The 26,900-nt window shown below is 44.3% G+C and overlaps 1 protein-coding gene across 1 annotated transcript in view; it reads left to right on the forward strand.

Moving 5' to 3' along the window:
* Positions 1 to 17,845: 17,845 nt before the first annotated feature.
* Positions 17,846 to 26,900, forward strand: part of LOC146196354 (uncharacterized) — a 69,986-nt gene continuing 60,931 nt past the window's right edge. The window contains exons 1-3 of the mRNA XM_084596970.1: positions 17,846 to 18,379; positions 20,115 to 20,130; positions 21,195 to 21,252. Of these exons, the coding sequence (XP_084453096.1) occupies positions 17,866 to 18,379; positions 20,115 to 20,130; positions 21,195 to 21,252 (588 nt within the window). The 5' untranslated portion in view covers positions 17,846 to 17,865. The remainder of the gene's footprint in view (positions 18,380 to 20,114; positions 20,131 to 21,194; positions 21,253 to 26,900) is intronic.

Genomic DNA, 26,900 nt, shown 5'->3' on the forward strand with positions numbered 1-26,900 from the left:
TAAGAAACGATCTCTACAGGTTTGTTCGCGGGGGATGCACAAGTTTACCACAAGTCGAAGCTCTCTTATCTTATTCCCTAAAGCATTAAAAAATCAAGCGATTTGCAGAACGCATAGCGACCCTACAACATGCGCTTCTTTAGTATGCCATTTATGTAGTTACGACTGGCTTCAGAAAGGACACCTCTTAAACAACCCACAGCTTCCTGACCTTATCCAGTGTTACCTAACTCCTTACCCAGGTACATTTCGAGTTGGACGGAAATATTTGTTCTGCGAATAAAACCAAGGGATTCTTAATCAAACTTTAAATGATGCGAAGTGTTTCCTGTTCCTTTGCTGAAATGCTGATGCTCTTATCTGCAAGGAGGCTTCCTGCCTAATAAAAAGAGGTCAGATTTTTTTTTTTTGTCCCAGGTTGGATGCAAAATATTAACCATCCCACGTCCCAGACAATGGTGAGGGACGAAAACAGACAAAAACAGCGTCATATTGCCTCATCAGCGCGACAATAGTGACAGTTCAATAAATACGACAGGGAAAACAATTAGCTGTGGTTTAGCTCATGGTTAAACCTGGAGTTACGCCAGAGCTATCTGCATGGATACGTTTAGGTCCAGCTTGAAAGTAAAAAGGGAATTTTCCATAGTAGTTTACTCTATGGTTTCAGCTCTATTTACGCCATGATCACTAAGCTGCGATGAGGCGAAAGTCTCTATCACGCGGTGGTACGAAGCCCTCCACTACGGCACCTCTTTCTCTCTGTTTTCATTACCACCTTCGTGATGATGCGATAGCGTTAACTACCAGCCAACATATAAAGCTCTGCATTAACCGAGCCGTATGAACGTGCCTGCGTGGCCTAGGGATAACGTGAATGCAAGGGTTTTAGCAGGCTGATTGTGACATCAACCTCCCATATGAAAGGAGAGGCCCGAGTTGGTAGCTCCTACCAAACGTAATGTCCAGTTAGTGCTCGGCCATGTCAGCTGCCAGCTACCGCCTCCTACGACTTCTTCTTCTTCTTTGTTCTTTGGACTGGCACGAACAGGCACGTCGAAATGGTGAGACATGTGGGTAATGTAGCTCACGCTACAAAATGTCAGTGAGATGTCATTTAGAGAAGAACTAGAGAAACAACACTGGTAGCTCTCCAAAAACATCTAATAAGCCTAGAGCTGGGACCAGAGAATAGGGCGAGTTTTGTTTTCAACCTCTTTGAGTGCATCTTGATAAGCGCCATTAACACTTTGTAGACAGTTTTCACCCCAATAAAGAAAAATTAGCTGTGATTTAGCTTGTGGCTAAACATGGAGTCACGGGAGAGCTATCTGCATGTCAACGCTTAGGTCCAGCTTGATTAAAAAATTAGTTGTGGTTTAACTCTCGTTAACCCTAGTTGAATCAAAGGCGGAAGCTTCTTCTGTCTGCTACATTATTCCCCTATCACGCCCTATCAGTGTAAAGTGCTACATCATTGGGGCACTTAAGCTTATCCTTTAAGAGTATGACGCCAGAGCATAAGCTACCAGTCCACATATAAATGAGAAGGGTTCAATGCTGCTGAGCCGAATGTGGAGCGAAAGCATTACCTGCCGGTGACCGAGCGTTCTTCTTCTTCTACTTCTTCGCGGCTAATCAAGATCAAACGTGGCCCTTCCCGGGACGATGCGATGGGCCGAAGCCTGGCGCAGTATGGCTATCGCAATAAAACACATGGCTTTTGCACATGGTAGTTTACTCAATGGTTTCAGCTTTTTTTTATGCTATAGGGGGTACTTTTGACCACTAAAGTACGATGAAGCGAAAGCCTCTATCGGGCCGGGGTCCGAAGCCTTCCACTACGGCACCTCGTTCTCTGTTTTCCCTCCCACCTTCACGATGACCTCATATAAAGCCCCGCTTTAACCGATCCGTATGTACGTGTCTGCGTGGCCTATAGAAATAACGTGAATGCTAGAGTTTTGGCAGGCTGATTCTGATATCCCCCTCCCATATGAAAGGAGAGACCCGAGTTGGCAGCTCCTGCCAAACGTAATGTCAGGAAGCCCTATGTCCAGTTAGTGCTCGGCCATGTAAGCTGCCAGCTACCGCCTCCTACGACTTCTTGTTGTTCTTTCTTCGCTCTTCAGACAGGCACCGGAGAGGCACGGACAGGCACGGCGAAATGGCGAGACAGTGGCCAATGTAGTTCTCGCTACAAACCTTCGGTACGAGACACATTTGAAACCTTCGTTCTGGGTTAAGTTTTGATGCGAGATTCATTCCAAGAGCAATTTTATATGCTCTAAACATCGGTAGGTTTGAGCCACACGGCCGTGAAACTGCAAAGTGTGCGACCTGTTGTTGCGTTGACATCGGCATACCTTGTTTATAATGATGCAGCTGAAATGCACACTGTCTGTGCTTCCTTCGTTAGCGTGCAATCATTGCCTAATATTAAGAGACAAGAGAACTCTGTGCTGATCACCAAAATAAATGGGAACTAGGTCCTCTGTAATTTCCTGCGGAATCTCCACATAACTACGTTATTCACTGAAGGGAGCGACGAAATGAAATATATAGGTCGCACGACGTTAACCCGTAGTGGCACAGTAGAAGCAGAATTAAAAATCCTTGCGGCACTTAAGGCACCTTGAGAGCGATACGACCGTTGGAGCTGGTTCCACTGTTGCATTCTTTGAACTTAACCCCGCGGATCACACGGCGCAGGCCACAGGCTTCTTCCGTGCCGGATTCGAGGTGAGTAGTGCCACTTGGCGACGATGACGCGAGCTAGTTCCAGCGCATGGTCTTCGTAGCTAGCGGCAGATGCCGCTCACCACGCTCCTTCCTGGAGAACGGGGTGGAAGCGTCGTCGTCACGCTAGTGTTGCTTCTGCCGCCGGCGATCCGGTCGTTTCGGCGAAGACCGCTCCGGGCGGTATGAGAGAGCGCTGCGTGTGAGAGGAGCGCGATGAGCGCTAAGCAGAAAGCTGGGTGAACTGCCTCCGTGTCGCTTTGTGTCGTTTTAGCTCCTACACGCTTGACTAAATGTATTAAACCGATTCTGTTCATGAATACAGAGACACGTTTCCTATAAAAGCGGCCGTCGTCAGAGAAATTATGTATAAGAGGCAAAGCGCACTCAATGAAAGATACAGATTGCCGAAGAACTGACAAGAAACAGAAAGTAATTTACTAAACGTATTGGGTACTTTATTGAACGTCAAGCGGAGGTCCAATGACGAGTGCTTATCGTATCTGTATGATCCCACAAATTTTAATTATCGGATCCGCCAGTTTCTGCGGGTTGGACTGAAGTCCTCCAGCGACGCTTGGGCAATGTAAGGAAAAAAATATAAAGGAAAAAATTTAGATTGTGTAATTGATGGATTCAGCAATTTAAATATTTCTGAAATGAAGCGTTAGAAAAAAGGGGTTGAAAGGTGTCAAAATGCTCGGAATAAAAAGCCAACACATGGTGATACTAATTTAGAAAACGAAGTGTGCAATTGGTTAATTAACTGAAATAATTGAAGAAAGTAAAAATCCGAAAAAGGAGGTCGAAAGGTGTCCACATGCCCGGGATGAAAAGTCAATGCTAGCAGGTGCTAAACAAAAAAATTTAGAGTGTGTAATTGATCAAATAATTTTTTGAAATGACTGACTGTCTTGTGCTATTAGAAAAGGCGGTTCAAAGGGGCCAAAATTAGTTTGACATCGTTAAAGGCACATTTTTCATTCCACACAATCATTGAAACTTTTAGTTGGTCACTTTTAAACACTTTCATTTTTTCATTATCATCATCAGGCATTTACATTGTATTGTGTGTATTTGACCCCACTTCATAATTTTTCAATTTTTCCTTTAATTCAAATAAATAATCGATCAGTTTCACCCTCTAAATTTTTTTGATTAGTACATTCAGCATTGACTTTTCGTTCTATGCAGTTTAGCACTTTTAAACAGCATTTTTCTTTTTCTTTTTAATATTTCAATTACTTAATCAATTATACACTTTAAAATGTTCTTTATTAGATCGCCCAATATTGACTTTTCATTATGAGCATTTTGACACCCTTGAAACCCTGTTTTGAATTTTTAAAATTTTTTTTATAGATTTCACCTTATTAATTAGTCAATTACATAATCTAAATTTCCTATTAATATCATCATCATGCATCGAATTTTCTTTCTGAGCATTTTGACACCTTTCAACCCACCTTTATCCAATTCATTCATCTTTCTTTTTTTTAATTCATCAATTAATTACAATGATTTCTTTTCCTCGCCATCGCCATCACACACTACTCAAACATCAATCACCAGAACCCCGAATTACCATGGTATGAGTTCTTGTACGCAGCCCACGATTATTTCCGACAAGCTCTTCACAACTGAACGAAGCTACTGGTAAAAAAACAACAAAAAAAAAAAAACATATTTAGGACCTTAGAACGCTTGCTTTGCACGAAACAGTTGAAAAAATGACAACAAATTTTTCGCGGCAGTGAGGTATGGGAAATGTGCGTTGAGGTCCTGTGGAGCGGAGATTGCTTTGTTTAGCCTGACGTCTGCATATGCTGTATGGCTCTAGACATGGTTGTCTCTAACTGAAGTGGAGATTAAAGCAGCGCTACGCAAAACGGGACAAGATAGCAACAACGTATGCTTATGTTTGACCTTCTGTTGTCCAGTCTTGGGTAGCGCTGATTTAGCCTCCTCTTCAAAATGTACCAAGTAACTCATATTCGTCCTCTTCTAGTTTCTTACACCCGTTGTCACTCATTTACTTGTTTATGACTACTGAATTATTTGGTAGGCAAGTAATTATTAACCCTGAGGCTATCTGTTATTCACAGTTATGTCGGCCCAATGAACTCGCCTTGGAATGAAGAATGACAGTGGACTGGCATTCTCGTTTCCGGACTGTTCTTGCATTTCACCACTCTGGCAATCCGTCGGTTGGGCTGTGTTATTCTTTGCCCACAGTGTCGTTTACCTCCATGCAAATATTGAGCGCTTTCCTGGTTATGGTCCTTGCAAGTTAGCATGCTGTTAGCTGGCCCCTCAAAAAGTCGAATAAGTAAATTATTAGTGAAACTTTGATTTTGGAATTTTTATCCTACACGTCAACTACACGTAACAGTAAGCGGGTGAAGTTCAGAAGTTTGCCGCAGTCAAATGTATGCAGCTGGCCCAGGAGTGGGTTAATTGAGCAATATTGGAGGCCTTGTCCCTGTAGTAGCTTAGACCGGCTGATGGTGACAACGACGAGGATGATGATTATGATGATGATTGCAAACGGCTGAAGAGCGCAATCGCAAAATTGCCAAAGGCATATTGCGCCCTTAAATTATTTCTTCATAATTTGGAGCCATAGAAAATCTTCCGCGACACGTAGTGCATGTCAGAAATAACCGACCTGACTAATGTGTTATACTCACTGTTCAAACGTTTCTTTACAATCGTAGGTAAACGCTCTAAATCGTGAGATGTGTTCCTGATTGAAAGTTAAACTAAATATAAACTAAAGCTAAGAAATTTTTCTTTAAAAACGATAAATTTAAAGTATTCCTCTATCTTTCTAGCCTCGCTTTTAGGTTATTTTAAAAGCATCCTATTGCGGAAATTCATGTCAGCTATTAGCTGACAGGATTTCTTCCGAACTATAAAGGCTTTCCGCTAATGTCTAGGTAAAGGGCACAAAAAGTAGAAAAAGCAAGTAAGAGGAGTCCCACTACTAATCTGGCTCTTATCGATTTAACCAGCGTAGAACACGTGTACAATGCGGAGGCAATGAGCAGGAAGTGGTGAATTTTTCCTATTGTCAGGTAGAAAACTTATCCTTCCACATAAGAATAGTTATCGACATAGAAGAAAGGCAAGCTTCGCAATGTGTAGGGATACAATGTATCTTTTCTAATCGACCGAGTAATATCGACCACTTTAAAATTTTAGTAGGATTGGCTTCAAGGGTTTCACATTTACAACAAATTATTTATGACATTTCACAGAACCTTGAAAACAACACCACTCAGGGCCCACTTACATGTCACACAGCTAATGTCATGTGATACGTGCTGATACTTGAAAGTACTGCTTGAATGACGGGTCCAAACATCTGTGCTCAGTAATAGCTGCCTCAAAGCTGAAATCATATGTAAAAAAATTACAAATATAATGATAGATATTGCTCACCTGGATTACGTCATATATATTTCAGAAAAAGGACTCATTTGACCGAGACACCATATCAGAGCAGCAATATCTTATTAACAATCATTCTGCAAGTGACGCATGTGCTTTTCAAATCACATTGAGATATTTGCGTAATCGCCAAGCCAAATGTGTAATCTGGACTGCACTTTCAATCATTACTAACTTAAGTAAGCCGCATGCTTACCTCTACTTCGCATTTTATTATAACTGCAGCATTTCATGGTTTCCTTTACTGCACTCACATTAACTAAAAAACTGTACAGCTACTAACGTGTACAGCTACTAACGTGGCTGTACACGTTGAACTTCACTACCAATAAAAATTACTTGTCCTGGCAGGTAAGAAGGGTAGAACGTCATTTACATTCGGTGCATGTATCTGCGCTCCTGAAAGAATTGGGTCGAAAAGAGGATTGGTTACTATTATGTATTGATCTACAGAAGGCCTCCTTCCTCTCACAACATTTGCCACCAAACCAGTGTGCGCGCAGAATTAACTGAATGAGGAAAAAAAAGCAGTAAAATTCAGATAATCCGGCAGCTGATTTCGCCTTAGCCACCTTTTCAAGCCGCCTTTTATTCTTCAAAGTATAGCTCCACTTACCTACTTTCATCGCTCTTCTTAGTCATTTCTACGATTTCCTTCTCTGCTAGAGAGTTTAGTCGCTGTGGTCAAGATATTTCACATGCGAAAGGAATTGAAAAAAAAAAGTAAAGAATAAAGATGAGAACGTATTTTTAGTTATTACGTGAATTTACCTTACTGAGTAAGAAATTTCAGAATAGGTAATGACGCACACTAAGCTAGCTGAAGTGGATATCCATACACCCCCTTCCCCCAGTGCAGGGTAGCAAACCGGTTGCTTTTACGGGTTAACCTCCTGCCTTTCCTCCTCATCTTCCTCCTCCTCCTCCTAGCTGAAGTGGGATGAGTTCCAGTGTTTCATAAAACAGAAAATGCCTAACTGCAGCCTTCTTAACCCTTAAGAGCCAAGTGAGAGCTTCACTAGATGATCTGGCAGTTTGAAATACTGGCATTGAACTTTAGTTGGTTCTTCCAGAGCTGTTCTCTGGGATGGCGCTGAAAGGGAACAGTGAAACTTGATCAGAATAAGACAAATTAAGTGAAGTTTATGCAGTGAACTATACAACTTTACCGCAAGGTTAGACAAAGGACAACATGGGTCTAGTTAGATCGAACTAGTTGAATATTTAAACATCAAGCCATAGCTCCCAGCCCTCAAAAGAAAACTTGGGCTCCGTTTTAATGCCTCGGGACCGAGCCTACATTCGCATCATATCCAAATGCCGGAAATGACAACATGGTTCCTTTCTGGCTGCCTACCACTCTCCTTTAACTTTCATAAAGGTAGTAACGCTTTCAAAACGCTAGTGGCTGGAGCCGACATTCGGATGCTGAGTAAGAAAGTGATGGAGTAGGTACTGCAATCTCCATATCAAAAACAGGATATTGTATATTTCGGTACTTATTTACTCTGGCCCTTATCTTTTAATGCATCAAGGTGACCATCACCAAGTAAAAAAAAAAATGCATGACGGCGTCAGCGGTACTTGTCGGCCTTTTAAAGCTTCGTAACTAGATGCGTCACGAGCATGCATCTAGCAGGTGGTATACTGGCAAGTGACATCCTATACAGCGCAGGCTTCCAACAAGGACACTATCTCCCGCAATAAATGGTTAAAACGGAGTATTGACATTTCTGTTGTTTTTACGTAAGCGATTACAGCTCAAAAATTCCAACTTTTCAGTATGAAACACACATGCAAGTGCAGCCATATATGCAATCATTTGTGGCTGGGTCAATCATTTATGTGGCTGTAAATACCACAACTGAATTGCACGTCCTTGTCAATGCCACTGTCTATCGGCATGACCCACTGTCACAAAGCCAGTGTTGCCGACACACACATAGCAACAACATTTTACAGCAAATGAAAACCAGAGGTGCAGTGGAAAAGTAATGCGTAAAAGACCGACACAAGCGGGTGCCTATCAGGGAGGTGTGGCAGAAGAAAGCAAAGGGGATTCGGCGCTTTGAGCAAGATGCTTCTGTATTCGGCTGCTAATCTGAAGTTCGCCGCATAGTTCATCCTTGCCGTGCGGGTGTACTTTCTCCGAGGCGTAATGCAGAAAAGCTCCATTAGTTTTGCGATATTAGCGCGCACAAGAGACCCAAGGTGAGCCAAATGAATCCGCAACGCTGCGCTAATTCGTCTCTCAAAGCTGATGCCTCGCATTAGAATGTTAAACCCGAAATTCACAATTGACAACTTAAGCAAGAAACAAAAATGCCGGAACTGACATAAAAATTCAGAACGGATAACCGGAGTAAGGAAAACTACAAAACTTGCATCATAATTCCACTGGAGACGATTCAAATCAACCTGCCCAATTTGTATTGAAAAATCCGAAAATATATTTTCACTTGCATCCAGGTGCAACAGAGCGTTGTCTTAGGCACCTGGCCTTATTAAACTACCAAGTTCTAAGCATTCTACGGTCTGTTTCTTTCTTGCAATCATATAGGCATGAACAAATAAAAATTACAACTGCAGGCGTATAGCAGCGCGTACCAGTAATATTTATTTGGTAGAGGCGCTAACGGTCGTTCTAGAGATTATGCAGCGACATAGCATCCCCTGTCTCTTCGCCAGGCTACTCGTTTTTCATAACTAGCAGGATATCGCACAAGTCAATGAAACGCATTGTGCAAAATTCTACCTTCCTTTTTACCACTGTGGTAAGATTCAGGAAGGACCGCTGTTAAAAGCTATGCAAGGGGCTTTGACTTTTTGCAGGGCCGAAAATTAAACGGCCACTCCCAAATTACCCCAATCCTAAATCACCCTTTGCGAAGTATTTTCAATTTAAGACAAAGTATAGTAATCGTTTACTCCTAAAGTTCCTGCCGCGTTTGATCCGCATAGTTTATTTCACGGCGCTTAGTTTTGTCTGAATAATTTGTAGAGTTGTCTTTGCCATCTGCTCAAGGGTGTGATATAGGCTGGTGCGAACGTATGTGACGACCGCTTGAGCACTGACACAGGCCACCACCACTCGCCACCTTCGTCATGGGTGGAAAGGGTGGTCGTTACATGACGCCACCATACACTTCAAAACCGTTGTCAGAGGAAGAATATTATATCCGCCAAGCAATATCGTATGAATTACCTTCTGCAATGGATCTGTTTTTTTTTTCTTCTAGGCGGCAGCGACAATATCTACTTAATGATGCACATTACCGACGTCGTGTCTGCGACCTTAAGTCAACGTTTTTAAATAGCTATGATGGACGACGTGAACTACCTTAAATTCTCAAAGTTGTGCAACGTAACCGAGATCACACATTAGGGCCCTTATTTTTGTTCGCCTCAAAGTAGGCATATTCCAAATCCAGCAAATATCGCTTAGGACTAATTAACGCTTTGGTGCAAATGACTATTGGACGTTTTAATCATGATGTCGCTCAGCATAAGGTGTAGAAAAGCTGCCTTGTTTGCGAGGAACTGGCCTGTGTGGCCACTTTTATGTGTCTCCTGCGCATGTGTCCTAAAGAATTCTGCCTTTTCCGTAATGGAAAGAACTGTTCTAAGCGGAATTCACAAAGCAGATTCCAAAACCCCTATATACTTATTGCGAAGTCTAGTAGCTTAGTGGTCTAACGCAGCATACTGCTTTAACCACTTTGTATGGTAACGGCTCACGTACGCTGAGCGACAAGCATAATCTGAAGTATAAACATTGTAGCCTGTTTCGAAGATTTCTAGACTGAATACAGATTTCTTTAGGACTTTGATATGATTCAGCAAAATAGGGTCTCTCAGCGAGTACCTCAGCATTTAACGGCCGAGCACACTAAATATTGCCGCGAAACCTTCAAAATCGTATTTGTTGTTTTTTAACAGCCGCCGGCATACAGGCTTATCACTCTGATTCTGGACAGCGTATCAGTTCCGTAATCTTTGTTTGTTAATGCTCGATGTCGCGAGTCACACCTTTATCAGTTTCGTTGTAGCGCAAGATGCACCGAGATCTGTCTCGAAGGTCCCGGTCAATCGGGTGTCTCTCCACAATGTTCCAGCCCGTGCTGGTAGCTGTTTGCGACGTTATCTAGATTGTTCTGTGCAGCCTTTCAATTGAGCGTTGCCGAGTGTGACGGGCATTCTTCGTTCGACGATCGACGAGCACGTTTGCTTCTATCGCCGCCGCCGAGTTGCTTAGTTCTTCTGCGGGCGCAAGTCAGCCCAAATAAAGAGTTTCTTTAGTGCAATCATCGACCCCTTCATTTGTGTCGTCGACCTCGTCGCCACTACGTGACATCTGGTGGAGGTGCTGCATTTGACCCTTCAAGCGAAGACCCCAGCCGTGTTCCCGTCGCCCTGGAAGACCAGCCGACAGGTCACCGAGCCAGCCGCCGACTTCAAGGCCTACAACCCCAACACGGTCTGCTGCCTGACCCCATTCGATCTCGGAAGGCATCGACGCTGACAATGGCCCAGCCTACAGCACCGGTTGTTTTCGTTCAACCCCGTGAGCCCCCCTGCTTCCATGGACTACCAGATCAAGATGCGGGAGATTGGATGGACCTCTTCGACCGTGTGGCAGATTTCAACGGCTGGATCGACACTGCGAAACTCAGGCAGGTCTACTTTGTTCTTGAAGGACATGCCCGAATTTGGTTTGAAAATCACGAGACTTCTTTCAAGGGTTGGGAGATATTCAAAGCACAGTTCTTGATGGCCTTTACAAGTTCTGTCCGAAAAGAAAGAGCTCAGGCCCTCCTCCAATCAAGAATTCAACTACCAAACGAGCCCGTCCTGGTCTACGTAGAGGAGATGAAACGCCTGTTTCGCCGCGCCGACCCTAACATGGCCGAAGGTGAGAGAGTGGAATTCCTAATGCGAGGAGTTAAAGAGTCGCTTTTTGCGGGGCTTGTCCGGAACCCGCCGAAAACTGTGGAAAAATTTGAAAGTGAAGCATCTACCATCGAGAAGACGTTGGACACCCGGATGCGCCACTACGAGCGACCACTTCAACCAGACTACTCATGCCACTACCCCAGCGCATCTGCAAGCGGAGAGAACCTTCGGGACCTCATCCGGGAGATCGTGCGAGAGGAGCTCTGCCGAATGCTGCCATCATCGCAACAACCCCAGGTGGCGACGCTCGCGGACGTCGTCCGTGAAGAAGTTCAGCAGGCGCTGGGCGTTGCTAAAGCGACGACTCCGACGGCTCCAGTGCATGAATCAGCAGCGTTGGACTATGCAGCTGCATTATGTCGTCCTGCACCCCGACGCGACCTCCCAAGTCGAGCGACCTCCCAAGCCCTCGTCGCTACCGTCCTGTTCCTGAAAACCGCCCCTTGGCCCCCGTGCAGCGTGCAGAGGAAGTCCGACGACTCGCACAGCTGCGTATTATGGACCAACAGCGCACCGACAGCCGACGATACAATTTACGACGACGCCACGCAGAGTACAATCCAGGAGACCAAGTGTGGGTTTGGACACCAATTAGCCGTCGCGGATTAAGTGAAAAAGTTGTTGCGTCGATACATTGGGCCATACAAAATCCTTCGCCGCGTCGGACCACTGGACTAGGAAGTCATTCCCGACGGAACGTCAGCATCACAACGGCGACGCGCACGCCCAGAAATTGTACATGTTGTACGACTGAAGCCATATTGCGCGCGTTAAAGAATCTGTGGTGTTTAAACTTTGCAGTCTTTATGTTTGTGTTTCTTTGTTTTGGAACATCGAGGCGATGTTTTTTTAAGGGGGGAGTAATGCCGGAAACCTTCAAAACCGTATTTGTTGTTTTTTAACAGCCGCCGGCATACAGGCTTATCACTCTGATTCTGGACCGCGTATCAGTTCCGTAATTTTTGTTTGCTAATGCTCAATGTCGCGAGTCACACCTTTATCAGTTTCGTTGTAGCGCAAGATGAACCAAGATCTGTCTGGAAGGTTCCGGCCACTCGGGTGTCTTTCCACAATGTTCCAGACCGTGCTGGTAGCTGTTTGCGACGTTATCTAGATTGTTCTGTGCAGCCTTTAAATTGAGCGTTGCCGAGTGTGACGTGCATTCTTTGTTCGACGATCGACGAGCACGTTTGTTTCTATCGCCGCCGCCGAGTTGCTTAGTTCTTTTGCGGGCGCAAGTCAGCCCAAATAAAGAGTTTCTTTAGCGCAATCATCGACCCCTTCATTTGTGTCGTCGACCTCGTCACCACTACGTGACAATATTTATCAACATATCTAAACACGTGCGCAGATGAGCAGTCTTGTCAAGACGGATCAAGTTGACGGAACGAAAGCGGAGAACTTCAATCCACTCTGGTGCTCTCACAAGGTGAATCAATCTAACCGCCACAAAATGATGACATCATATGTGGTGAAACAGGGCAGTGGGACGCGAACAAAAAGTAGCAAAAAAAAGCTGCACTACGGCGTGATTAACAAACGATACTTTATTCGAATCGCCACATCTAAGTACATAATAGCGTCTTCCATGCTAAACAAAAAGGTAGTTAGAGACAAATCGCGAAACCCAGAAAGAAATACAGCTACACATTGACTTTTGGGCTGCATTTTCATCAAGGCATGCATAAGTTATGGCGACACGTATTTTCTTGATCGAAATATAGATATACGTTGCTGTAGTGAAAAGGCATGCAGAAGCAAAAAAGGCTTATGCCAAAATAATTTAATAAGTTCTATTTGTTCTGACACAACGGCACAAAAAGCGATCATAATCGAAAAACTCTCAAGTTTGTACTATTCTGGCTCTCATGGAAATTAAGTTACTGCTCTCACTAAACGGCTGTAGAAAGCAATTACCCTCTTGTAGAACCAGCCTGTGAAATCATACACAATCAAGAAAGCTACATATCAGGGACCTTTCTAGTTAATACTGATGAATAAAATCAAGGCGAAGTTAGATTAAAAACCCATTTAAATCTACAGATATCCCGATAGAAAGCACAGTTTTATGTAGATTGATATATTTTACCATTAGTTTAGCACGTTCTCCTATTTGATTTACTCTAAATTGAGAACCCTACTAAGGAGGGTTATTAATTCGAGATTACTGACAAACGTCGATAGCGTTTCATAAAACACTTCCTCAAAGTTAAATAGAACGGACAGCAGGCTGCAATTTCATCTTCGCCACCAGCTTTATCAACAGCCGTCACGCAAAACGGTTTGCCGGCATTAACACCGCAAGGAATTATTAAAATGGGCACTATATTAGTACGTTACGAAATTCGTAAAAGACATATATGGCTGGTTCTTTTAAAACAAAATTCGCAGCTTTTACAATACAATTCTCTATATTAAGCGTATTAATATGTCTTAGATCCGTATTTGTGGGCACTTTAAATTAGTTAGATGACGGCTTTGCGAAAGCTGCCAGTATATACACCTTTTTTTACTGGGTTTTCTACAGCAAATAAATTAACACAGCTAAAATTTAATTATTGGTTTGTTCGTCGGCCTCTAAAAACTATGACACATGCCCAATACAGTGCAATGGCCAACGCGCAGGAGATAGGTGGCACGAGATAGAAGCGTTTTGGAAAAAAATAAAAAATAATTTTTGCGAAAATATTTTAATAATAAGATTATTATTATTATTATTATTATTATTATTATTATTATTATTATTATTATTATTATTATTATTATTATTACTATTATTATTATTATTATTATTATTATTATTATTATTATTATTATTATTATTATTATTATTATTATTATTATTATTATTATTATTATTATTTCTTATCTTCAGAAGTTATTTCTCTATTCTCCTTCATTTCACTTAGACCTTCGTATGCGATCAGACTTCACGTTAGTTTATTGCGTTCGCAATTCCGTGGATCTTCTGGGGATAAGTTCGTAAGTGGTAGGAACCTTGCTTATTGGAAATATTTCAAGCCTTTTTAGGGGCCTCAAGGGCATAGTTCTGTACTTTTGCCCATCCAGTTTGGAAACTATGGGTCGGTGTTTGTGCAAAATGGTAGTGCATACTTTTTTCGATTTGGATCCCATCGTTGTGTGTTAGGAGTTACAACTCTCGATTGCTGATCTTAAAGACACAGGTTCTATCAAAGCCACGGCGGTCTCTTGAATGCATACGGAGGTCACGAGGCCAGTGCACTGTACAGTCCCGGCCATAATAATACGAAGCAAGCCTCGGCGATATATTATTTGTCACGCATAACCTAGCGAATATTAGGAAATACCTTGCCAATGCTTAAGCATATGCCACTGGTGCGCTCGCGTACGGATCCTAGTAACCATCGTGCCTTCTCTACAAAAGGCATGATAAATGTTATAACCCTAGAAGTGTGTTCATTATGCATAATATTATGGCCGTACCTGGACGCTGTCAGCACACATAAAGAACCCCTGGGGAACGAAATTATGTAGTCATTAACGGCAGCGTTCCCTATCACGTGAAGCAAGCAATCGTTGCTGTGAATCATCGGAAGCGGCCCGATGGCGGCGATATAACTTTGACTCACACGGTGTGATCCCTGGCTCCCTTTACATCATCGCGTGACAGCGATGAGCGAGCATGTGGTCGTCCGAGGCAGACTACGCGCAACGCTATCTGTTGGAATACAACCAGCGCCATCTACTGAATAGATACTGTGCTGATCTGGCATACCAACACTGCATCCAGATGAGGTGTTGTATATGCACCTTCGCTATATTCGATGTACTCCTTCTTCGTATTCGAGATGAACGCTGCGAGCCAAATTTAGACACCAATTTGTACAGCGCATATAGCGACGAGTCCTTTGATGCCATCCAGAAAGTTCTCCTGCAAGTGATTCGGCCGCAATGGCCGTTTGAAGATCCCCGGGGAGCATGGTTTGGGAGAGGAAAGGTCACCGGTGCGAGCCCCTTGCATAGACTAGCTCCGGATCAACAAGAATTTTTACACTCCGTGACCCGCTGAAACCTTTTACATCACTCCGGAACCTTCTGCGCCTAACGGTAGCCCACAAAGTTTGCAAAGGGAGGTGCAAAGGGATCCAACCTCGAAGCCCCTCAAACGAAAGCATGTCAAGTGCGCCGTTAGAGCACCGCCGCTACCTGTCCGTTCTTGTTTTGCATATCTCGTGTATTCACGTGGCATGGTGCCATTATGCTCGCGCGGTATATATACATTGTTGCTGTGGGGCGGCCACGCTAGTTTGCTATTTTCAATTTATGACTCGCATGACTTTAAATTGCGGAAAACATGACTAAGAAAAGTAATTTCTAGAGACTTCGCTCTAAAACACTGCGCGTTTTGGGAGCAGCTTTAGTTAGCTAAATATTTTGCCTATCTAAATTCGAAAACATGGACCGCAGTTCTTCGTCCGTGTAATTAGTGATAATCCAGCCAAATTGAGAGGCACCTATTATTTAAGCAGATATTTCTGACACACGCAAAAAAGCCGTTAAAGCTCATTCATTGCCTTTTGCAGACATCAGCCATAATTATATCTTGGAATACAGCTAACTAAAATGTAACAAACACTATTTGTGGATACCTTCACTTCAAGCGAGACGTAGTACCTAGTGGCCATGGCATCCCAATACAATTGTTATTTCCTGCTAAGTTACACGTGTGGGGATATCTGCATTTATATCGCTCCATACCGAGGCCCGTTCAGCTCCGAGAACTAGGTTACTCTACATGCAGTGCCTGTATGAATGCATAAAAGGTATGCAAAATTACTTTTGAATGTTTGTGAAAAGCAGGCATTGTTTGATTATTACTGGGTCATTCACAACGATGTCATTCACATCATGTGTATCACAAGTGACTAACGGAAGTTTTGCAAAACTTGTAAACGTGAATGAGTTCTCTGCATATGCTGCAGAAAAAACAACTTCGTTGCTTATTATCTCAAGTTGCTGCAAATGATAGCTGCTGAAAAACGGATCATGTTCGTTCGCAGCCTGCCAAGGTGTGACACAAAAATATCATAACTTATTGTACCCTAGACAATATAAAGAAGCCACCATTTACATAAATCTCATTTCTCGTGCTTTTCGCTTCATGAGAATTGATCAAAGCTGAAATTCTAGAAATTCGTAAGCGGTAAGTTTTGCAAATATTCGCCGAACTATAAACGTCTTTACACGTTATTTATTTTCATTACCTCGTACACCTTGAAAGAAATCACATAACCGATACACCAAGCATGCATAAAAAGATCTGGTTACTAATCTTATTAAAGCGACTCATGAGCTAAAACCAGATCTTAAAAGTGCATTTTTTTCCATTACCAGGAGTGCAGACTATTTGCAAGCCTATCGTGCAAATCATTATATTCGCCGTTACGTCACCGTTATATTCACCGTTACCGTTACATTTACTTTTCTTTTTTTTTCCTGATTCTGCAATGCATAAAGACTTTTGCGGCTTTCCTACTGGTGTGGCCGGCATGACTGGTCGTCTTGGCTTTAAACGCACAGTAAAAATTGCCTGTCCGGGTAAGGTATACGGGTGGAGTCTCATTTTAATTCGTCGCGTGTAGCTACTTAGCTCTGCACAATATGGTGAAAACAGGATTCTTGCCAATAAAGTGTTGAACTATACAGGACTTACTTCTTATCATACCTCTCTCCATCTACTCAGCATATTTCGTGAAGTGGTATAAAAAGGGCCGTAAAGTTTACTCAAACCAGCAATTTGTACTCCAGCAAGCAAACAGTCATGGTAAGCCGGTTTCTATTGTTGCAAAATATGGTCGCTCTATACGGCCGCAAACAGATATATTTCCATCCTAAAGAGTGTTCTGTATATTTACTTTATTTTGTTCAGACAGACCCAAGGTACCTCTTCGGCTGGTAGTACTGCCTCTCGAACTTTAGATATAAGGAGCACAGAACACACAATTTTTGGGCAGTTAAATTTACTTAGCGGATGAGCGAAGTCATTGCTTCGAAACACCTAAGAGAAAAATTTGTTTTAATTATGATTTAAGCTGACTGCAGTGCGTGTTTTCCTCTAATTGTCGCTTTATGAGAATTTTGGTATTTGCGTTATTAGGAAAAGGAATCTAAGAATTTAGTATTGGAGCGAACGCAGCACTCGCATGGCAATAACAGTTTTCTTATTTTCCACGCATTCTAATACCGCACACTAGAGGTTGCTAAAAATTGAGACCAATTTAGCAAAGACGACTAATCGCTCAGTTGGTGCGAAAGCTCGCCACTTATCATTTCGCTTCCGTTTTGAGACAAAAAAAAAAGATTTCAATGCCAAACTTCACGCAAAGATCGGTGAAATCGCTGACCGGACGTCTCACTCCTAGCCCACTCTGAACTCTCCGGGCCCTTGTGCACCTGAAGGAGGCAATGCAGCAGAGGTACATATGAATTTATTGCGCTTGAATGGAAGTCTGTGAAGACAACGACACAGCGCGAGAAAGTAGTTGGTAAACGAGCGGAATGATAAGGCGAGGTAATGGCTACGTTCCGTGTAACTTTCCACAATAAATTGCTGAGTTTGAATTTGCTGCGGCGTGTTTCTTTTTCTTTCTTGTTAATGTGTAAGGTCCAGACTGCAGTGCTTTGGCACTGAAAATACTCTTTTCACCTATACAGATCCGCGCCTGCATCGTCCTGGCTATGGCCACCAGCGCCTTCGCTGGATTCATTGGCACCTCCGGCTATGGCCTCGGACTGGCTGCCGCCCCAGCCGTGGCGAGCTATGCCGCTGCTCCAGCTGTGACTGCTGTTCACGCCGCCCCAGCTGTTGCCACCGTCGCTCACGCTGCCCCAGTCGCCACCTATGCCGCTGCCCCAGCTATCGCTGCCGTCCACGCCGCTCCAGTAGTTGCCACCGTTGCTCACGCTGCTCCAGTCGCCACGTACGCCGCCGCTCCAGCCCTCGCTGCTGTCCACGCTGCCCCTGCTGTTGCTACCACCACCGTCCACCACGCCCCAGCTGTGGCTACCGTTGCCCACGCTGCCCCAGCCCTCGCTGCCTACCACGCCGCCCCAGTCTACGGCTACGGCGTCGGCACTCTCGGCTATGGCGTCGGTCACTATGGCTACGGCCACGGTCTCCTCGGATACGGCCTGAACTATGGCTACGGTCTTGGCACTCCATTCCACTACGGTGCTCTCCTCCGCAAGAAGTGTAAGTACACTTGTCACAGATGGCTAGTATTACTAACATGAAAAAAAGATTTGAAGTGCACAAGGTAGGCTCAAAAACTGACTCCCACCAGGCGACATTTCTCCGTCAAGCGCATTGAGAATTTCTTGCGCATATTCTCTAAGGACTAAGTTGTCTATTTTTGGATGAGCAAATGCAAATTACAGCGTGATCATTGCATTGCTAACTTTAGTAGCTACATTCCATCGCATTAGTGTGTGGGAATATAAATGGTAGAGTGTCGAGAGGACGTACGTCACTATAAGCTAAAATAATGAGACAGCAGATCGGTTTTAATTGTGGTCTTGTGTTCAGGTTGATGCAATACGTCGTTAAGAACTGGAATTCGTATTTTTCTCTTTCAGAAATATATGTTCCTGTCTGAAGAGTATCACTCGAAAGTGCGGAAGAAGTTATGTCGAATTGTCTTTGGGATTCAACCGAAGATGGTGTTCACAACAAAATAAAAAAAAATAAACACTTCTGATTTGACACTTTGTCGATCATCATTATCTCAACATTTTGGCTTTCATTAGACAATGCAACGTCTTTTATATCCCGCCACTTGCATTATGGCGTTTTCTGCGGGTACTTTGTCGAGACGTATAAACTGCCCGTAAGAGAATCAAAAGGATGGCTCTGAGAGGGTGTGGTCCGCTATGCCATTTGACAATAAGTGGCGGCCAGCCCTGGACTAAAAAAGCACGGCCATCTAGCGATGTGGCTCAATCAATTCATCGGGAGTCGTATGAGCATTAAATGCGCAAAGACATTTTTCTTGTAAATAATAGTTGTTGCCGGTGCGCTTAGAGTCCAAGAAATGTTCTCATACACCTGCGTCTCTAAATTTTATTGAATAATTGCCCATGATACATTTCCAGTAGCTCCCTAAGTGATTTTTGTCTTTTTGTCAAAAGGATCAATATCTTTGTTGGCACACTTGTCTTTAACGTGATATGTAGGATCATTGCTCTAATGTCGCCTAAAGCAAAGAATGTAGTTAAAGACAGGCACCACGCATACCTTTATTGTCGGCGTTGCAATCGGGTTTGCTTTGTGTAAGAGCAGTCGCTTAGTTGCTGAGAATCAAACATGATTCCTTCAGCTATTGAACGCTGACATGCTGTGAATAATGGGAAAATAGGGTAGCGGGGATGTTATGGTCTCAGGTGTTCATCGGACGTGGGGTGACCCGGAAGCAATATCCGTATGCGTATATGGTGACAGTGATAGGCAATGCAGTGACCTTTTATTCTCGGATTCGCATGAGTAATCCTAGGTATTTGAGGTGAATGTCTCCTTTAGAGAGCAAATGATGATTTTAGAAGTTGAGGACTGCGACATTCTCAGTTGGGCCTGTCCTTCTACCCGTCCGGGCCACCTAGCAGCAAAGTTTCAACAAAAGCGCACGATATGACACCGTAAGGAACAAGGAATTTGTGATAAATTAAGAGCATTTGTCGCATTAGTAGGCCTCCTGTTCCTTTGTGTCTTAATTTAGTGTGGAAACCACAACTTGTTCCCTGTCGGAGCTTTCTATGTTATTTTGTCATCCTTTCGGAGCCCTTCCTCTTCCTTCCTTCTCGCCTTAGACACTCGGAAGAGTAAATTAAGATGAAAAGGCGGACTAGGAGAACAGGATCGGAGAGCACGCGTTTAGGGGTCGGCTCGCTGACGTGCATTGGGCCTTGAAAGAGGGCATCCTTGTAACATGCAGGTTTAAGGGATATGGGGTAAGGCACAAGAACGAGTGACTGCTCTGATTTCACATTATATGACAGGGTGACCAAGCAGCACATAGTTTTGATAATGTAGCCATTCTCTGTCATTTGAATAAGTACCGCTGCTTACGATGCATCAGAACAAAATGCATTTGTGTAGCGCAGAAGCGTTGATGCATGCACTACTGGTACACAAAGACAGTACTCTGAACGAAGGTACGAAAGTAGCTATAACTAAAACTCCAAGCGCAATCGGCACCGCAATCAATCTGGATAAGGATCAGAACTCACAAGAAAGAATACATCAGAAAAATGATTTCCGCAGCTTCGCTAGAGAAAGCAAGATTAGAGCCGGGCCATTTGTAAGCAAACCACAGACCTAACTTGTAGGAAGTCACCATATTCTCAATTAAAACCAATCTGAGGAAACATGTGCTCGCATGTTAGCATAACACAGTCAAATATCGGAACAATGTGCAGAAAAATGGATAATGGATGGATGGATGGATGGATGGATGGATGGATGGATGGATGGATGGATGGATGGATGGATGGATGGATGGATGGATGGATGGATGGACGGACGGACGGACGGACGGACGGACGGACGGGTTGATATGTGGATGAATGAATGAACGGGTGGGTTGATGTGTGGATGGAGTTGAATTATTATTAGCTAGTTCTATCGACAGCCCTGCGATACTTACACAATTGCTTCCCTGCGGTGAAGCATAAATATTAGTTGCCAGAGTTTTGCACCTAGCTCTGGCCCCTTTCTATGTGGCCTGCTTTCTCGCCAGAAAACAATGTCCTGAAGTGTTGTGTAGGCATCTTCCTTTTTCGAAGCAAGCGAGTATAGCACACCTCTCCACGTAGTAATTTGGGCAAAACATTAGGTAAATTTGCGATAAATAAGCAGCGAAGCGCAGATAACTAAGTGTCAATATCGCAGACATCAATCTACGCTGTAACCTTTGAGGAGACGATTTCCAAAGCGTCAGGATGTGAGAACGTTGAGCTGTAAAAAATTGCGCTGCGTATATGCCTCTCCCTCTCCTCCATTCCAACGTTTGCAGCTGTCCTGGAGAAGACCAGCCAAGCAAGGCTGAAGACAGTGCTATATTTGCTCCCAACGTATCTGAGCCCCACCATAAACGGTGAAATGAAGCATAAGCGCCACATCTCTCATGCATTGTATGTGCCGGGATTTAACGCAATACAAGCTTCAAGGGCTTCTTGCCCATGTTCACTTCAAGAACAGTTGTGTAGCGAAAATTACACTATGCTAACCTTGAGAATTTTGCCGGTGTAGGGTCCCTGAGAGTCTTGTTGCCTAGCAACCAGTTTCGCCAACTCGGGTCGCTCTTTTCATGGGGGAGTGCGACATTGGGATCAGCCTGCCGTGAACTTGAATTCAAGTTACCCTTATGCCCCGCAGGCATGTTCATACGGCTTAGTTAATGCGGGCTTTATGCGTTGGCTGGTAGCCTCCGCTACCACGTCATGCCCTTAAAGGCGCAGATTAGGTGTGAGCCATAATTTTGTAGCGAAAGGTACGGTTTCTACCCTTGAGCATTTCGTCGGTGCCTGAAAGAGTGTCCCGTTGACTAGCAACCGTTTCACCACTGTTGACGAGAAACAATAGCAAGAAGGGGAAGACAGAGAAACTGCTGGTAATAATAACAACCGAATGCGGTTGTTGTTAATGAATAAGTTTTGTACGGAATAAAAATGGATTGTGCCTACAACCCCGGTGAACTTTGATGCGTTCAAGGGAACACTGTTTGCGTTCAATGCAACGCTCTGTCGTCCGATGCCAAACCTCTCGCTCCACATTCTGTTCAGCCGCGTTGATCATCTCTATATTTTTTTGCAGAATGTGGAGACATTGCGCAAACCTTGTGCAAGTGGCGAGAAGCTCGCAGTCACCTGTACTGATGCGCCATTGCACGCGAGTGAGCATTTAGAAGAAAAATGGCAACAGGAGTGGTGTTGCAGCCTCTACTGGCTGAACACCCTCAAGTAGCAAATGGTGATGCGATAAAGGCGCGTCCTCCGCAAAGCATTTCCGATTGAGTATATAGGCAAGCACGATGCTCATCTGAATGCCTGTGTAAACGAAGCCTGGTCAGGTCATAAAGAAGACGCTTGAGGTTAGCACAGGAGTCATACGTGAGCCGCGATCTCTAATTCGATGCCGTATGTCCTAGCTACAGGCGAACCTGACAGCGATTGTGGCCGTGGGTGCCACACATGTGGAGGCAGCGTAGCAGCCGATCGCATCTTAAATTCGACAGGAGGTGGAATGATGATTTTGACGTAAGAGGCGATAAGGCATCTACTTACGCGTCGCGGCAAATGCATCCGCAAGTTACCTGATTTGGCCTAGCTAGGAACCTGGCAAACCACGTGAATTAATGACGGAAAAGACCCAATTTAGGAAGAAAACTCAGCCTAAGCATTATGTTAATGCTCACCCAACCCTTCAGTTTATCGAAGGTAACATCACCCCTCAGCTGTTACGACGACCATACATTTGTGAGGAAGGTGCTGAAGGAATAGTTCGCGAAGTAACGGGTGTGTCGCCGAGCAGTTGCTTCATGCGAATAAAGAACTTAGAAATACAGGGGTTGCTTAGAAAGTATAAGAAGAGGATGCGGGAAGGCAGAGATGTTAACCTGAAAAGGTGTTCTTATTAGCTACTCTGCACTGTGGAAGAAGAATGAAGAGAATAAGAAGAGGAAGGCAGAAGGTGCCCGGAACACAGACACAATTTCTCACTCATTACAGAGTCTCCGAAGAAACAAAACAGTGACTTGTAGGCTTTCAGAACAACCGAATTCTACGACCACGTGCCTACGATCATATCTTCTGTTAAAGGGCGAGAGCCGAGACGATGCAGAGCACAACACAGCGTTTGCCTTTCGCTCGCATAAGTAGAGCACTCTAAGAGGAGATGAACTATTGTCTCTTCGCAACCGGGCATCTTTCAAAAGTACGGCTGTCGGCCATCCCCATCCGGAAAGCACATTTGCTCGTAACAGCAACATCGAGCCCTAGACGGTGCAGAAATATTGTTTCACGATGAGCTACATTTTAAAGAAAACGAAATAACAGTGCAGGATCCAATGCCTTGGGTGATGGCCAAAAAAGCACTCCCGTGTTCTAAGCTGAAAGTGTGAACTACGACGCTAAAGTGTGCAGCTGACAGGCTGCGTCAATTCTAGACAGCAAGATGCTGACTTTACGTCCATCGTTGTAGAATAAATGGGCACTATCATCCGCCTCGTAATTTTCTTTAGTGTGGTAGTGTTCTGAGAGCCACAGAAAAATTATATAGGACCCTCTCAATGTGGCGGCACTGTACAACTTGAGGATCTCTGCAACGAGACGCTCATGCGACCCGTGCTGTAGTGCAGCTTTCAGGCGCTACAGGACATGCAGCTAATGAAAAATGTCCAGTCATGTGGATATTCTTGTATATTATCGTTTTTATCGTTTGTTGTATATTTCCTTCAATACCTAGATTATTGATTCTTCATCTGTTTATTGGAGCATCTTGGTATTATGAAAAAAAAAACTGTTTCTCTTTGTGGTCTATGTTCACCGACTCTTCAGCAAGGGAAGATGTTCACGGAGCTTGACGGTATCTTCTTCTTCCCTCAAAAGGGCCGTACTCCGGCGAAATTTGGAACGAAAACGTTAGGCACTTAAGCTATCTAACGATGTTAGGTGACAGCCTTATTAGCTCCCAACTGCAGCTCATCTTCTAGCTCCTCGTTCGTTACTTGTGTTGAAAAGTAGTGCCTTCACAGAGCGCACCAGCAGCCAACAGGATATTGTGCTGTAAAGGAAGAACATTTACAATCACGTACTTTTATAAAGGAATACAAAGGAGGCTATGTGTGCAATGAATGGTAAGCAGATAAATCTTTGACAAGTCGGGACATGCAAAAGGGTATTAGAATTCGCCTGCTGCGCCTTTTCGTCGTGTTTGCCTGGAAGACTTCCTCTCATTATCTATTTAGCTGACTGGTATGTTAGACAGTGAGCACAATGGTCACTGTGATATCCTTTTGCTTAAACTGGGGTAAGAGACCTGTTCTCTGAGCATATGACGCCATTGATCCAGAGTACTATGTTAAGAGAAGCTTGTCAACTATGTACCATCGGTGGATACCCGGCAGCACTGCGGATTGAACCCTGCACATTTCTCATTTTCCTTGGCTTTTTGTGAGTTTTGTTGTTATTTTTAATTCAGCGTTTCTGTTCTCGTTGGTCCATGGCGTAATTTTGGATTTGCTTTGCTTTCCAGGCGCTTGGAATTATTTAATGCGTGTTTTCGTTTTATTATTTCTTTATTTCTTTCTGAAAATACTCAAGGTTAGCATTGTTGTTTTAGTGCAGACTTTTGTGTGTGCTTTTTTCTGAATTTCAAGGTGTAAAATTTATTTCTCCAAGAGCAGTTTCTAAGACGCAGAAACCCTATATATTATTCCACTCTCAAAGACCTTCCGTCGATTGTTATGTATGAGCCATATATTATTATTCACGCAAGCTCGTGCAACTAGGCTTTGAAGTTGTTTCTGCTTACCGCAGTTGACAATGTGAATCCGTGAGATCTTAAATATATTTAGATGGACATAAAATAACCGCCAGCACACAGTTAGGAAAGTGTCCTCGGCCCAACTCGCAAGTAGGATATAGTCAATGTTGTTTCAATGCTTAAATAATGTCACATGAAGTGCTGACGACGACTGAAAGATGCGGAAAAAAAGTGCACAGGGATTCCATCCCTCGCGACACTTAGGTAAAACTAATGCGACCCTCATATTTTAAATGTGCTCTGACACGGGAGCCTTAGTTCTGTCTCCGGAAGTTACAATGGTAGTTGAAGGTGCTGCAGTAATTCGAGAGGCTGGACAACAATTGCAGTGTGTTTGTGAAAATTACGGAGTGTCAGATTCTCCCGTACAGACGCGGTACGTTCGCGACCCAATGCTCGCTGCACCTTGCTGCCTCCCGGCTAGAGGGACTTCCAAGCCACTATTGCACTGAAGAAAGCATAGCGAATATTGCAATCTCACGAAAGCTCCAGTAATGGAGATTAAAGGACCCTACTCTAGGCATATATTGAAATAAGTATTGTGAAAGAAGGCTAGGTTGAGACGGCAAGGTCGTGACGGCAAGGCCAGCGATGCCTTGTCTAGCGTTTTAATCCGGTGACAAAACCCAGGCGCGTGACGGAGCCGGCGCCGCGGGACGATGATGATGGTATGTACAAATGAAAGAGGAAGATCATGGCATATACAAATTAAAGAACATCCACGGAAGGCTCACACAATCTTCCCGGGGGGTCGGAAGCGGCCAGCCTGGCCGCTCCTACCTAACCGATGCATCGCGGCGCACAAACGGTTTCAGGCGAGACACATGAACAATTTCAGTTCCACGGTGGCGTCGATCAGCTGGGGGATCAACAGGCGTCACTTTGTAGTTCACTGGAGAAGTTTGGCTTATGACCTCATAGGGACCTACGTAGCGGTGGTGGAATTTGTCACTAAGGCCAGGGCTGCGCAATGGTGTGTAAAGAAGTACTACGTGACCAGGACGAAAAGAGACCACTCGATGTGCAGAATCATAGCGACTTTTGCGGACTTCCTGGCACGCTGCCGTGTTGACGCGGGCAAGATGACGGCATCTGGCCACACGAGATAAAAAATGGGTAGGTACTGATGTGGAGTAGTCGGACGTAGAGAAGAAGGAAGCATCGAGAATTGTAGTGGGAGGACGGCCGTAAACAAGGAAAAATGGAGAGTAACCGGTAGTTCGCTGTACTGCTGTATTATAGGCGAATGTGACGAATGGTAGAATAGTGTCCCAATTTCGATGATCTGGTGTGATGTACATTGATATCATGTCCGACAAGGTGCGATGAAATCGCTCAGTCAGACCGTTAGTCTGGGGATGGTAGCTTGAGGTTGTCTTATGAAGGGTGGATGAGGCGTGAAGAACTTCGGCAACGACTTTCGATAAGAAGGCTGTACCGCGGTCACTTAGGAGCACCCGAGGAGCGCCATGACGTAATAGAATTGATCGCAAAAAGAAATTTGCTACTTCTTCAGCGGAACCAGTCGGTACAGGTGCAGTCTCAGCGTAGCGTGTGAGGTGGTCGACAGCTGTTATAATCCAATGGTTACCCCCATAGGAGAGAGGTAGGGGACCATATAAGTCGATGCCGACTACGTCGAATGGCGTGGTGGGACAAGGAAGAGGTTGTAGAAGGCCAGCGGGTGAAGAAGTCAGCCGTTTGCGACGTGGGCACAGAGGGCAGGATGCGACGTATTTGGCAACGGTGGAAGATAAGCCAGGCCAAAAGAATCGTTTTCTCACGCGGTCGTAGGTTTTGTCAAAACCAAGGTGACCTGCAGTAGCGTCATCGTGGAGAGCCGCCAGTATACGTGGGCGAAGCACACGCGGCGCGACTGGGATCCGGCGAGTTCCATCAGGGCAATACACGTAGCGGACTAAGATGCCATCTTCGAGCTTGAAATTGCGAAGCTGTCGGCGAAGCCTAGCATTGGGAGGGTCCGAAGCGCCGATAAGGCGGTCGATGATAGGACGGCAGTAGGCATCGGCTAATTGCTGTGAGCGGAGAGCGTGCTTGTTCTCAGAGTTGTCAAAACAAACGGTTGTGATATAAGTCGGGCAAAGAGATGGTCGGCTCTGGTCAGAGGTGGAAATGAATTGGGAAGAAAAGCAGCAAGTGAATTCCGAAAGGGGAC

This window comes from Amblyomma maculatum, chromosome 3, assembly GCF_055883805.1.
Source record: "Amblyomma maculatum isolate TAMU_Amacu chromosome 3, ASM5588380v1, whole genome shotgun sequence".
Classification (NCBI taxonomy): domain Eukaryota; kingdom Metazoa; phylum Arthropoda; class Arachnida; order Ixodida; family Ixodidae; genus Amblyomma; species Amblyomma maculatum.